This window comes from Leucoraja erinacea, chromosome 1, assembly GCF_028641065.1.
Source record: "Leucoraja erinacea ecotype New England chromosome 1, Leri_hhj_1, whole genome shotgun sequence".
Classification (NCBI taxonomy): domain Eukaryota; kingdom Metazoa; phylum Chordata; class Chondrichthyes; order Rajiformes; family Rajidae; genus Leucoraja; species Leucoraja erinaceus.
In genome coordinates, this window is record NC_073377.1 from 101,615,935 (window position 1) to 101,630,826 (window position 14,892).

The 14,892-nt window shown below is 38.9% G+C and overlaps 1 protein-coding gene across 1 annotated transcript in view; it reads right to left on the reverse strand.

Annotated features, from left to right (window-relative positions):
- bmp2k (BMP2 inducible kinase) overlaps positions 1-14,892 on the reverse strand; it is an 82,349-nt gene that overhangs the window by 29,352 nt on the left and 38,105 nt on the right. Inside the window, exons 6-11 of the mRNA XM_055640246.1 lie at positions 14,141-14,222; positions 11,557-11,689; positions 10,164-10,267; positions 6,570-6,649; positions 3,076-3,236; positions 174-331 (exon numbers count right to left, since the gene is read on the reverse strand). Of these exons, the coding sequence (XP_055496221.1) occupies positions 174-331; positions 3,076-3,236; positions 6,570-6,649; positions 10,164-10,267; positions 11,557-11,689; positions 14,141-14,222 (718 nt within the window). The remainder of the gene's footprint in view (positions 1-173; positions 332-3,075; positions 3,237-6,569; positions 6,650-10,163; positions 10,268-11,556; positions 11,690-14,140; positions 14,223-14,892) is intronic.

The following is a 14,892-nucleotide window of genomic DNA, read 5'->3' on the forward strand; positions in this document are numbered from 1 at the left end:
AGCACCAAAGTCCCAAAGATGCCAGATTATCAGAGTTTTACTGTACTCTGCTAGAATCCTCAGACTATATTGCCACTTCAAGATAAATAATTTGTTGAAATCTGGTGCTCTGAAATCCACATGATATTGAAATATGATATAGGAAATTATACTTTTAAATTCTTGACTGCTACCTTTTGGGCCTCATTAGGTATCTGTTGCTGTTGTTGCTGCAACTGTCGATGATGATGCTTCAAGTCTCCCTCTTGTATCTGCTGTAGAACTCTATGCTGCTGTTGACTAGTCCCCTGAGCCATATGAATTAAATGTCCATTTCCAGCTTGCAAAACAGCTGTGAAGATATTTATACAAATAAATAGTAAGCTACCAAAAAACACAGCACGCTTAATTTAAACTGTACCCAAAATAGAAAATATAAAAATTCTAAATTTGCAACTGAACAGATGCTCAAAGACAATCAAGATTTGAAGTATGACCTTTATGGGCCTGTCCCACTTACGTGACTTTTTCGGCGACTGGCAGCACCCGTCATAGGTCGTTACAGATCACCGAAAATGTTCAACATGTTGAAAATCCAGCGGCGACCAGAACAAGGTACAACTCTTTGGGCGACTACCCACGACCATAGTGGCTTCACCCATGTCGCCCGGGTGTCGCCTGTATGGTCGTGAGAAGTCCCCTCAGTCAACCAAAGAGTCGTAGCATCTTTCTGGTCGCCGCTGAACTTTCAACATGTTGAAAATTTTCGCCGACCTGCAACGGCCCATGACGGGTGCCGAAAGTCACCAAAATAGTCGAGTAAGTGGTAAAGAAAGCTTTTGGTATGCTAGCCTTTATAAATCAGAGCATTGAGTATAGAAGCTGGGATATAATGTTAAAATTGTACAAGGCATTGGTGAGACCAAATCTGGAGTATGGTGTACAATTTTGGTCACCCAATTATAGGAAGGATGTCAACAAAATAGAGAGAGTACAGAGGAGATTTACGAGAATGTTGCCTGGGTTTCAACAACTAAGTTACAGAGATAGGTTGAATATGTTAGGTATTTATTCTCTGGAGCGCAGAAGGTTAAGGGGGACTTGATAGAGGTCTTTAAAATGATGAGAGGGATAGACAGAGTTGATGTGGACAAGCTTTTCCCTTTGAGAATAGGGAAGATTCAAACAAGAGGACATGACTTCAGAATTAAGGGACAGAAGTTTAGGGGTAACATGAGGGGAAACTTCTTTACTCAGAGAGTGGTAGCGGTGTGGAATGAGCTTCCAGTGGAAGTGGTGGCGGCAGGTTCGTTGGTATAATTTAAAAATAAATTGGACAGGCATAAGAATGAGAAGGGAATGGAGGGTTACGGTATGAGTGCAGGCAGGTGGGACTAAGGGAAAAAAGTTGTTCGGCACGGACTTGTAGGGCCGAGATGGCCTGTTTCCGTGCTGTAATTGTTATATGGTTATAAGTGGGACAGGCCCATTACTCTAAGATGACTAGACATAATGTTAATCTCCAGAAACACACAATATGTTTCAAATTGAAGGGCACACCCTTTTATGACTATAACAATACAGGTGCACAATCTTTTATCCGGAGTTCCAGAAACCGAAAAGCTCCGAAAACCGGACATTTTTTCCAGGATGTCGTCTGCACACCAAAGCTCGCGTTTGGCTCCAAACTTGACCCGAAACAACCCACGGTCAACCCAGGTCTGTACTACTGTAGCGGCCGCCTCCTCCCCGGAGACCGGGGAGACACTTAAACATCTGTAAATCATTGCTTAAATGTTAGTCAGTTAGTTTGGAGGGCTTTTATGTGGGGGGGGGGGGGGGGGGGGGGGGGGTGAAGGGGGGAAACTTTAATTCTTAGTCCCCTACCTGGTCGGAGAGAGGCGGGGAGCGGGCAATGCCTTACCTATAGTGGATGCTATGCTTTCTTTAAATGATAAATTAATAGGGAAAATTAGCAGTTAGGACAACAACATTTTGAATCAACATTTAGTACTCATGCATTCTTACTGGGAATAAATAATTCAAGACATCTAAGGGGGAAAAGTCATAAAACATAACAATGACTGAAGGAAATAATAAAGACGATTATGAGGTGATGTGATAGACATGTTAATATCACTGGAAAGTATTTCTTGATAGGAAAGGATGAAAGGAAGATGAAGAAACTCTGGCTCGAGATATAGTCAATTATTTTTTTAATGAAATGTGAAAATGACAAATGAGAGCTGACAAGGCATCAAAGATCACGGATTCATTTGCACCTCTTAACATTACACTTTCATTTCTTGCTATTTCCAGGATCAAATGCTTTAACAGGGAATATTAACGTATCATAAAATGATTTGCCTAAGACCAAATGCAATCTCGCAAACTCTCAGTAATTTTGACAGTAGTCCTCTGATGCACTAGATGTTAAGCCAGTCTCCAAGTAAGACAGATTTTGACCTTAAATCAGGGATTTCATAGTAACCTACTGGGCTCAGATGCTCACCCACCTCAAACACAACCACCTTCATGAAGATTTTTTAGGTAGTCCTCCTACAATGGCTAGTTATATTTTTCACCTCGCTGCAGATATACTTTCCAGTATCTTCAGTGGCCAAGGATTCTAGGTTGATCTGCAATAATAATGACCCTTGCCCCTGCAAGAAAAAATATCCAGGATCCCTTTCTCCCAGTATCCTAGGGACAGCAATGATTCCCAACAGGACCATATCAATATTTGTGCTGGGATCTTCTTTTCTGTGAGGATTTTCACACTTATATTCAAATCCCCATTAAAAAATAAATAAAAAATGCTTGCCATCATTTTAACAGTCTAATTTACAAATAATGCTATCCCAAGCACAGGTCTCCACAAATATCTCTGAATTGAAAGGTACATTTTCCTAAATAAAACTGCTAGTGGAGGTAACTTAATCCACATATCATAAACCCTTATCTAGATGCCAAAATAATTATGCAATGAAGTATAATTTAAAATACTCAAAGTTATGCTGCCTCAGTTTTAAAAACAATATTGACATGTTAGTATTAATTTACATATTTAATACGTTTTCCCTATTGAGGAATTACCTTTTTGCCCAAGATTTCCAGCGTCATTTGGAATTGATTTTTTCAATGGAGTTACTGAGCTCTGAATTGGTAAAACACTTGCATTTACAGCATTACTGTTAGCTTTTGGTCTTCGCCTTGGTGCTATTGATGTCTCCGTTGGCCCTACTGCCTCACTTAATCTGTGGAAATTATGTATAATAGATTATTTAATAGTAATGAATATTAAAGTTGATAAATAATGAAATAATTCACATTTTCACTAAACTCGACTAACAAAAACAACTGTTAGCCTTTATATGAAACTAACACATTCTGCATTCGCCAAATATACTGGAAAAATTGCCCAGTAGATTGTAATCGCTAACTATGAATTAAACTGAAATGCTAAGACACTAATTTAATTGGTTCTATTATCATGGAAGGGAGTGTACGTTTTCTTTTTAAAAAGGTTTTTTAACTAGAAGTCACCCTGTTCAACATTCCTCTCAGGCAGGATAGACACCATAGCAGGTAGTAGAATGAAGGAGGTGCTGGAGGGTAGGGGCAGAAAATGCTGCATGGTTTGTGATTGAAAATTAACACTGGATCAACCCATAACTTAGCAAGTTTTGAAGTTCCTTCTGTTCATAAAAGGTTTTCATAGCCCATGTACAGAAACATGTTTAATTGCAAAACTCTGCTGCAGTTTTGATCAATTTGGCAACAATTTTTTGCAAAACTTACAATTTGGGGATTAATCTCAATCAGAGCACTGTAAGTTCAATATTAACATGTTAGTATTACTTTATATATTTAGAGCTTCATCACACTTTATCTAAGGAGCTTCACCACAATTTTAACTTTATCAATTAATTCCTCATACATTCAGCTCTGGACATAGAAACATAGAAAATAGATGCAGGAGTAGGCCATTCGGCCCTTCGAGCCTGCACCGCCATTCAATATGATCATGGCTGATCATCCAACTCGGTATCCTGTACCTGCCTTCTCTCCATACCCCCTGATCCCTTTAGCCACAAGGGCCACATCTAACTCCCTCTTAAATATAGCCAATGATCTAGCCTCAACCACGTTCTGTGGCAGCGAATTCCAGAGATTCACCACTCTCTGTGTGAAAAAGGTTTTCCTCATCTCGGTCCTAATCAGGTGATCAGGAAACAAGGATGTGTACACCCAAAGGTTCTTAAATGAAGCACAAGGAGAAAGGGAGAGGAAAGGTTATTTGACCAAAGGATCACAATCATAGGAATATAAAAAGGAATAAAATAAATGCAATAAATGAAAAACAAGGGTCCATGGATTGAAGATTCACTAATAAGAATCAGGAGGCAAGGGGAAACCTGTTGCTATAATTTGTACCATTCTATGAAATAACCATTATAAATCTGCACTAAGACATGCTTTGAAAAAGTTACCGCGAAGCCATTTAGGACATTGTGTGTGAAGTGGCCAGCTCAAACTGTCACTTTAGATGAGGTTAGTTTGTTGTATTACACAATTTCTAATAACAGCTCTGAGACAATTCAATGTTATTACTATACAAAACCTCCCAAGTCCAACCTTTTGAGAACAGCATCTATATAACTAAAAGTCTCATCCTGTCTGCACTGTATATTGATTTTAGAAAAAGCACTACCATATATCGCTATGATTGCTGGCCTTCTTACTCAGTCCTCCTCCGCTGAGGCAACCCCGAGGATTTTTCCGATCGATTAAAAATAAAAAAGTTATGAATGTTTAAAAAAATCTTGAGATCAGCTGTTGCTCCTCTCGCCTGTCAATCACCAAGTAAAGGTAACGCCCCTTCTGGGAGGGGCAGGACTATAATACCCCGATAGCCTGGACATGAATCAGTCACTCTAGAAGATCGCAAGGGAGAGGCCACAACTGTGATTCTAAGCTGTGAATCAACTAAACTGTGAGTCTACAACGTACTTGCAATAAATTATTTGTTAGCCCTTAATGACAATGCAATGAGTTGCTTGGCCTGCCCTGCCTGTGCTTGAAATTGCAATGCAAAATTGGAAATGAAATGAAAATGCAGTGAGTTGTTTGGCTGGCCCTTGAAATGGATTAACTTGACTTGAAATGGATTGTTGGCCCTGCATTCACTGTGCTTGACTTGACCCACAACATCCATGCTAGCACTCCAGAAAGCTCCCCCGCACCGACCACCAATAATGGAATTGGTGGAGATGTAGAAAATTGTCTTGCGGGACCAGCCCTCTTGTGTGAACCTGGGACTTATTAAAGTTGGCATCAAACAGGGACACTGATCATGCCCCGTGCAGTGTAGAGAGGTATCTAATCGTTATTTCTAAATGAGTATCAATGAACAAGTTATTGGTAGAATTTTGACTCATCACTCCTATGTTATATATAACTAGGAATTACTGCATTACATCGATAATGATGGAATGCATCAGTACGAGATGCATGAGATTTCATTCAGTTATTAATTAGTGGTGGAATCAAAAGTTCACGCCATCTCTAGGTTTTCTACCTTGTGCATTCATTTCTAGCTCTTGGTTCTTACCAACGTCTGGAACCAAGCCACGAGAACAGATACTGACAAAAGACAAAACACTTCAGAAGTGTTTATGGATCTCATGTGTCCACTTATGACAATCATGCTGTGACCAGACCTAACCCAACGATCACTGTAGGAGCAAAATGTGAAGGCAAGGCAAGCATACAGACTATGGATCGGAAGAGGCATTGAAATAAGAAGAGCTCCAAGAAGCAGAAGAAAATATTGAATAATCGTGAAATCGGAAATAAAACAGAAAATGGTCCTCAGGTTGGACAGCACTAGAGAAAATGTTTCTATCTCCCCAAATGCAAGAAATCGATGAGGTTAGGCAGCGGATTTTACAGATTTTATTTATAAGGCATTTATTAAAATCCTCCATGGTATGATGATCCTGAAGATGGTGTTGACTTACTGATAGAAGATAGAGGTTGTGACAGAAGGACAATATTCAAGATGGAGGTCTCTGAGCAATGGACTTCTGCATATTGGGACTTCTGCTGTTTATGATATAGATATATAGATATGAATTACTTGGACGTAAATGCAGATGGGTTAGTTAGTAAATTTGCAGATTATACCAAGATTACTGGAGTCGCATATTGTGGCGAAGGACATCAAAGTATGCAGCGGGATATAGATCAACTACAGAAATTAGCGGATAAATGAAAGAGAGTTTAATCCATGCAAGTGTGGGATTAAATGAAGAGGACAAGTAAATGAGGCTCTCAGAGCAAATTCGAAACGTTTTGAAAAGGAGGTACCCAGTGAATGGTAGAAAAGTTTAAATCTCTGGTAAAATAAAGACCCCAGATTACAGAGTTTAGGGGTCAGGAGATCATGCACAGCATTTCCTGAACTTCTATTCCACCTAAGACTGTACCTTGATGTCGCGCAAATCATTTATTTCTCCTTTTTCAAGTTGTAGATCCAAATTATAAATGACATCTGTTGTTGGAAGATCAAATTTAGGTATAGTTACCTAGCTTTTGTTTGACTCTTCTTGGCAGCTGCCTCACTGGCAGTCATAGGTTCAGGAAGTACTGCAGGGATAGAAACATTCTGGAAATGGCAAATAAAATGGCAAATAAGTTAACTAGAATTTTTAATTCAATGATGAACATTAAACAAATATAAATGTGTTTTTTCCACCGACACTAATACAGGTTGAACAACAATTTTCCAGCAACTGATGGTCCGTCCACCACTCTAATCCGGACAAAATTACGAAAGCTCAGTTGAAATTCCCCGAGCAGCCACAGATACGAAACAAGTGCTCTTTCCAGTTGCGTTCCTCCGTCAAGATAGAATCAACTATGCTCTCAATCTTCTCTCCTAACTGTTTAGTAAATACAATTCAGTAAACCCTCATTTTAAGGGCCCACTTACAACAGTTGTCAGATATAGCAGACTGATCTGCCTACCTATCCCTGACTTGCACCATCTCCCCAGTCGTTTAGAGCTTCCAACCACACTCCAGACTCGCAAAGTGCACCAGCAAGCCTTTCTTCACCCACCGAAAAGACACAAATGCTGGAGTGACTCTGCGGGTCAGGATCTCTGGCGAACACGGAGAAGTGACATCGGGACTCTTCCTCAGACCGATTCAGTCGGCTGAGTTACTTCAACGCTTTTGCGTCAAAACTAGGCGCCGATGCCACAGGTCTGCACCAGCGAGTCCTTCTTCACCAGTTCACATGGCTATTTTTGCAACTCACACTGTCGCCCCTGGGGAGAGCACTTTCTTCAATGTTTCACCACCTTCAGAACACGCTCGGTCACCGTGCAGCTCCCGCTCCTTTTACCTGCTGTCACTTCCAAGGTGACTCTGGGGAAAAGGAGGAGGTGGAGGCGAGGGGGTGGGAGGAGGCAGCGACCAGAAGAGCTGTCCCCAGAGGCTACAACATAAACTGCAACAACAACAGTCACGGGAATATGTGGTGAGTGCAGAAGGGCTCTATGGGGCACTTTGCGAGTCAGGAGTGGGGTCGGAAGCCTGGGTTCTAAATCGCCGGGAAGACGGTGGGAGCTGAGGATGGGTCAGCAGATCATTCCATTCACATTTCGTTTACATTTGATATTTGTTTTATTTAGGTTTCTCGCACTCCATGATAGTTTAGAGACACGGGAGGAGAGTCATTATCAAGTTTGGGGTGTACTGTCGTTTCATTATCACGCGATCTCTGTTGGTCCAGAAAAATGGGTAATCCAGAAATGCTCTGGGACCAAGGATGCCAGAAAATCAGTGTTGAACCTGTAGTCAATTTTAAATGAATACATTTGGAATTAATACTTGAATTATCTAAACATATGGAATTTGTAGCATATGAATACATACAAAATAAGCAATTGTCACGGGCAAGGAACAGAACAGGAAATTGGGGACAAAGTAGGCCATTAATAACAGATCATGTTTAGTATTTAATTAATTGTTTTAATTTAGGACCACATAAGACTACACACATTTTAATTGTACTTTATGAAAATATAGCAAGCCAAATCTCACAGTTTGCTAATTACACTAATTTAATTGAATCAATGAATAGGAATGAAACATTTCAAAGGGTCATTGTTAGACTAAAGGGCAGAACTGTTGTAAATTGAGTTGGTATAATGGAACTATATGAACGTTCATTTTGGATTCCATAAATATAGTTCAGTATGTTTGAAATAGAGAAGATAGAAACGGAGGAGTCATATAAATGAATCACACGGACTACTGGGCAAGTACAAAAAAGAATTTGAAAGGCTATATAGAAAGTTATCCTTTATCTAAAGAGTACAAGGAAACAAATGTACCAATTATAATTCCTTGTTCCTCTCCTACAATGATATTGGTGCTGGGACACCCATCCTACTCCAATAAAATTCATTGTAAACACAAAGACAAGTTCTACATCTTTCAATAAGCATCCTGTACTCGGTATTATTTTAAGTGGTTCTATTATTCAATTTAGTTTTTATACCCATCCATTGCTCCTGGTCACATCTCTTTTGCAATTTAACCATTCCTGACTCTTATTCTATATCATACTCTTTTTCTTTTCTCCTCAACCTTGTCCTCACACCCTAATTTCACTGTATTTGAAAACTGGGTCACCTTTTTCCAGCTCCGATATCAAAACGATCAATTTGAAACATTAACTGTTTGTCTCTCCATATATGATATCTGAGCTACTGAGCATTTTTTTAAGACCAAGGCAAAAAAGAGAGCATAGGTCATATAGTAAGATTGCTGTCCTGCACATGATTTATATGAAGACTATTTATGAATAATGGAGTATATACAGATCATCTTGTGGGGAATTCTGGAACAGGCAGTTATAACTTTACAGTGCCATTTCATTCAGAAGAGATCATTGATCTGAATCACTTCCAAAAGTTGTAGAATTTTGGAAAACTCTTTCCTCTTTCCCAGAGCCAGAATACAAAAGCACAAACATGGCATTGCATTGTAGATTGTTAAAAAAGTGTGAAGGGATATAATTTCAACGTGGGTAATTAAGAATCAAGGGTCAGCCATGGAGAATAGGCTTCAGGAGGGTATCCTGTTCCCTTATTCCTAAATGTCAATTGCTTTACAACACTCTGTAAAAGGAAGATTTTCCTTGATCTCTTTGATCAGAAAGGTGCATTTTGAGTGAAACTACAGTTGAAGGGTAGTTAAGACTTTTTAACAAGAATTTTAACACTGGGACTGTCCTTGTGTTAACAAATCAAAAGCGTGAAGATCACAAATACTGTAGCACGGGGTAGGTGAAGAAATCAAACTTGTAAATTTTTCCCTGCCTTCAGGCTAACCTCAGGATCCACAAAACAAACACTGAATTTCACTGACATTGTTAGGTGATTTCCATCCCTTTTTGCTGATCATTGCATATGGGCTGGAGAAACTCATCGGGTGAGGCAACATCTATGGAGCAAAGGAATAGGTGACATTTCGGTCGAGACCCTTCCCCTTCCTCAGTCTGCGGAAGGGTCTCGGCCCGAAACGTCACCTATTCCTTCGCTCCATAGATGCTGCTTCACCCGCTGAGTTTCTCCAGCATTTTTGTCTACCTTTGATTTTTCCAGCATCTGCAGTTCTTTCTTAAACATTGCATATGGACTCATGGGTCTTGAAAAAATGCCTGCTGCAACTTCTGCTCAATCCTCCAGAATATCCAAATTATTTTATTGTTGCTATCCTAAAATACACTTCATTTTTTATAACAATCATTGGGTGAAGGCTAATTTTATAGATTGGTTTCACAACTTTGTGCACTAGAAAACTGAATCTTACTCAGTTCTACATATCACACTCCAGCATCCAATTATGAAAAATACAAAATAATCTTAAACTTACTTTGCTTTAAATAATTGAAACTAACGTGTTTATAATTTCATTAGTAAAGTTAGAATTTCAGATTAAATTTATATAAATTTTAAATATTACAAGATAACAAATGAATGTTGGCACAATGTGCTTTCCAGTAACTACAACATTTCTTCTATCCATTTTATTTTAAAAGGATAACCAAATCTTCATAATGGATCATCTTAGAGTAAATATACCGAACAGAGAACGTACACTCACATTTATATTTGGCAGGGGACATATTTTTCCAGTCAATTTAAAAGCAAAATCTGAAACTTGATAAATGTCAGGTCTCTTGTCTGGGCATGGTTCAAGCATATAGCCTTTTAAATAAAAAGTGAAAAAGTATAAATGAAATGCATTGTACATTAAACAACAGAAGCAGTCTTGTAAAATAAAATGGATTGCTCGGATTTCTTTAATACCTAAAGTACAATTATCAAATCTGCAACTGTGGACTTGAGACATAACACTGAATGCTCATGAACCCAACTCCAAAATTAATGCAAACTAATTTTTTTTTTTTTTTATAGACTAATAGAAAAAGGTATCAATCTAACAGATTTTTGCAACTATTCTGAGAACTTTGAAAGTGTCATAGATTGATGCGAATATATCATTTAATTAAAATTTGAAACCATATGCAATGACGATTGCACACACTCCAGTTTATAACACTCTACAATGCTTCTTCAAACTTTTAATTAGCAAAATACACTCAAGCAAAACAGAGGTTTTGGTTCTCATTATACCTAATTATTTTAGTTTCCTGTAGCTAACGCAGTTAAGATGCTATTGAATTCACTTGGAATAAAAGGTAGATTCTCTGACTTTACCCAAGACATCGACTGGAAATTATTTCCCATCAAATGGAATTTTGAATAGTATCCTGACCTCTCAATACCAAAATGGAATCTATTACCTGATGACATGGATTTTCATTTCTTGATTTATGTCTCCTCTTGCATAACAATAATTTAACTTCATCCTTTTTCTATCTTTACCCTTAGAAAACAGTTTATATCCACGAGTAGTTGCTCTACTCAACAGCCAAAAACCTGTAGCCTCCCTTTGATCTGGTATTTTGTTGGTTCACGTTTGATCAATGGTGTTTTATCATTAATGTTTTATTATTATTAATGTTTAGTGTTTTCTGAGAGTTGTAACTGTCACTGTATGTCATGTTGTTATTTGTGGGCGGAGCACCAAGGCAAATTCCTTGTACGTGAATACTTGGCCAATAAACTTACTCACTTAGCAATTGTCAAGGACAGCAAAAACTATAAAGGAACTTTATCTTCTGTGCATTATATATTTCTCAACATTTGATCTGGAATATCCATAGGCATTTTTGGTAAAGCAAGTGCGTGCAAGTACCATTTTAATTTTTAAATACAAACATTTTCCCTTCAAGAATGGATCTCACTCTTAAGTTTAAGTTACCTGACCAACCACTTGCCCCAAAGTCAAAAAGAACATGGGGAATATGAAAACGATATCAAAAGCTTAAAAAATTGTGAATAAATGTTAAAATCTTTTTGGGATTAAATCATTTACAACATTTGCTTTAAAAATTAGGATGTTAAAAGAAATGATAAATTTCTGTACATACGTATTAAACAGTGCAATTTCTGAGAATATTTAGAGGTGTCTGGCACTGTAAAATTCCCATCACAGATTGCAACTTGACTCTCTCCAAAGGGTAGAGTGAAGAAACAAAGTTTGTAGAGCAAGCACCCAAGAGCCTAAAAAGAAACATAGTATTTTTCCAAAAATATCTGATCATGAATTTTAAAACCCAGCATATTCAACACTTGAAGAAAATAACTTCTACATTAAAATGTTTTTGTCAGTTAAATAAAATATTCAATATTCAAAATTATTAAAACTGTCATTTACTTTAGGTAGTGCTTGTCAATGGAAAAACAAAAATTTTATATTGATTGTTGCAGCTCATTATTACAATTTGGTTGAATATTCTTCCTTTTGGTAAATCTGATTGCATATTAGATCAAACTTGCCACTGCTCATTAGCAACACTGCTATCAAGATGTACATCTGAACAGCTTAATGCTGTAACAATTTTAAATAGACATTGATCTATTTTGAAATAAGAAAGCTTGCAATGAAGAAAGGATGTGCAGTCGTGCAGAACGATTGAAATTACCCTTGGTGTCATCCTACAAGGCACGCAGACATTTGCAAAGGCTCCGCGTGGTAGAGTGTACTGGAATATTAGACCACATGAGATCAAGGAAGAGCTAGTTTACTGGATATAGTGGAACAAAGCAGAGGGTGATAGTGGAAGGTTGTTTCTCAGACTAGAGGCATGTGACTAGTGGGGTGCCTCAGCAATCAGTTCCAGGCCCTTTGCTGTTTGTGGTTTATATCAATGATTTGGATGAGAATGTACGAGGCATGATTAGTAAATTTGCAGATGACACTGAAGTGGATGATATTGTAAATAATGAAGATGGTTATCAAAAATTACAGCAGGATCTTGAACGGCTTGGCAGGTGGGCTGAGGAATGACTGATGGATTTTAATGCACATAAGCGTGAGGTATTGCAATTGGGAAGTCAAACCAGGGCAGGACCTTCACAGTAAATGGCAAGGCCCTAAGGGTATTATAGAGCAGAGGGATCTAGAAGTACAGGTACAGTTGCCTGAAAGTTGTGCCACAGGTAGATAGGGTGGTCATGGCTTTTGGTACATTGGCCTTCATCGGTCAGGGCATTGAGAATAGAAGTTGGCATTTTATGTTACAGCTGTGCAAGACGTTGTTGAGACTTTGGAGTAATGTGTTCATTTACGGTCACCCTGCTATAGGAAAATGTTTTTAAGATGGAAAGAGTGCAGAGAGGATTTAAGAGGATGTTGCAAGAACCTGAACGCATGAGCTTTAGGGAGAAGTTCGGTAGGCTAGGACTTTATTCTTTGGAGTGCAGGAGGCTACCAGGTGATTTTAAAGGTGTACAAGATCACAAGGGGAATGTATTGGGTGAATGCAAAGAGTCTTTTACCCAGAGTTGAGATCATGAATCAGAGGTCATAGCTTTGTGAGAGAGAACACATTTATTTAGAACTCGAGGGACACATTTTTCCACATAGAGGTTGGTGGGTATATGGATCGAGCTGTCAGAGGAGGTAGTTGAGGAAGATAGTATAACCACATTTAAAAGGCATTTGGTACATGGATAGGAAAGGTTTAGAGGGATATAGGCCAAACGTGAGCTGATGGTACTAGCGTAGATGGGGTATCTTGGTCGGCATGGGCAAGTTGGGCTGAAGGGCCTGTTTCCATGTTGTATGGCTCTATGACTATGAGGCAAGCTCGAGCATGAGAGAATGAGAAAGAAATTTAAAGACCAGGTTAGTGTCAAAAAAGATGCAATTTTTATTTTTCTCTGCAACAAAATAATGTTTAATGGCAGATAATTTTTGACTTGACACTCGTTTACTATCAGAATACCAGCCAAAAGACGTTTAAAGAAGCAAACTATTCAGTGATAAAGTATCATTCGGTGCCACTGGGGGGCGATGGTGATCTTTATAAACAAAGTGTGATTTTACACAATATTGTAATGTAAGCTCACTTAGGGTCAGAAGTCCCCAATACCCGAGGGCAGAACCCACGTTTTCATTCTCAATGCATAATGAACTCCAAGCTTTCACTTTTTTTCTCATCCCTTTTTCAACAACTTTTCTCTCAATGTCAGCAAGACAAAGGAGATAGTGGTCTAATTCAGAAAGAGAAGTGGTACATTGACGGCTCCATTGTAATCATGTAATCTTTCCATTGACTGGATAGCACTCAACAAGAAGCTTTTCACTGCACTTTGGTACATGTGACAATAAACTAAACTTCTCTTCAGACTCTCCTTCACCAATTATCCTTTAATCTTCCATTTCCTTTCATGATTTCCAAGAACATTGCAACCCAAGAATCAACTCCTGGACTCCAGCACTCAATTCCGACAAACAGCTGACCCTAATATCCCTTGACGCTACCCATGTAAGCAGATGTTGCCTTTCCTTAAACATTGGCCCTAGTTAATTCACATAGAATGTTATCCCATTTGCAGTCGCTAGGGTGTAGGGAGTGAAGTGAACCAAGTTGCCTCATTGCTCACCACATAACTGGCTTAAGCTCAAATAGCTTCCAGGTTCTGTGAAATTTTGAAAGTTTTGCTCACCCATATATCAGCCTTTGTTGTGATCGAGTTCCCTCCATAAAGATTAATCATTTCAGGTGCTCTATACGATAATGTTGTGTATCTAAAAAGATAATTACAAGCATTTACTTTTGTGCAATCGTATGCCTTTCATTTTTTTAATACAACCAGTTTATATTTGCATTCATTGGTGTTTTGCATAAATTATCACAGGTGAAACCAACTATTATAGCAGCAATAAATTGAGAGGTGTTACATATTCTGGATTATTGATTTCAAAACAATATTAAATTCTGGTGCCTTCATTTTTGATTTTTTTTAATATGACGTCAGAATTTAAAGAACAAACTCAGCGGGACAGGCTGAGTTTGGTAAAAAGGAATAGGTGATGTTTCGGGTCGAGACCCTTCTCCAGAGATGTTGCTTGACCCACTGAATTACTGCAGCATTTTGTGTATATCACCGTTGATGACTGGTGCTTGGCTTTCGCCGGCACCAAGGGGATTAACCGACAGCCACTAGATAAGGCGAGAGGTGCAGCTGACGGTCCCCGGCCCGTCGGGGAACGGGTTCCTCGGGAGTTGGAACAGAGTTGAGCTGGAGTTAGTGCTTCTTCTCCACGCTGGCTGTAAGCCTAGGGCCCCCACTGCTCCGGGCTGGTATCCCGTCAGTCCAGGGTCAACCGGACATCTCCGGTCGCCCCCGGACAGGGATGGGACATTCGGGGGTGGAGTGGGAGATTCCGCTCATAAATTTGCCCCCTGGGGAGACCC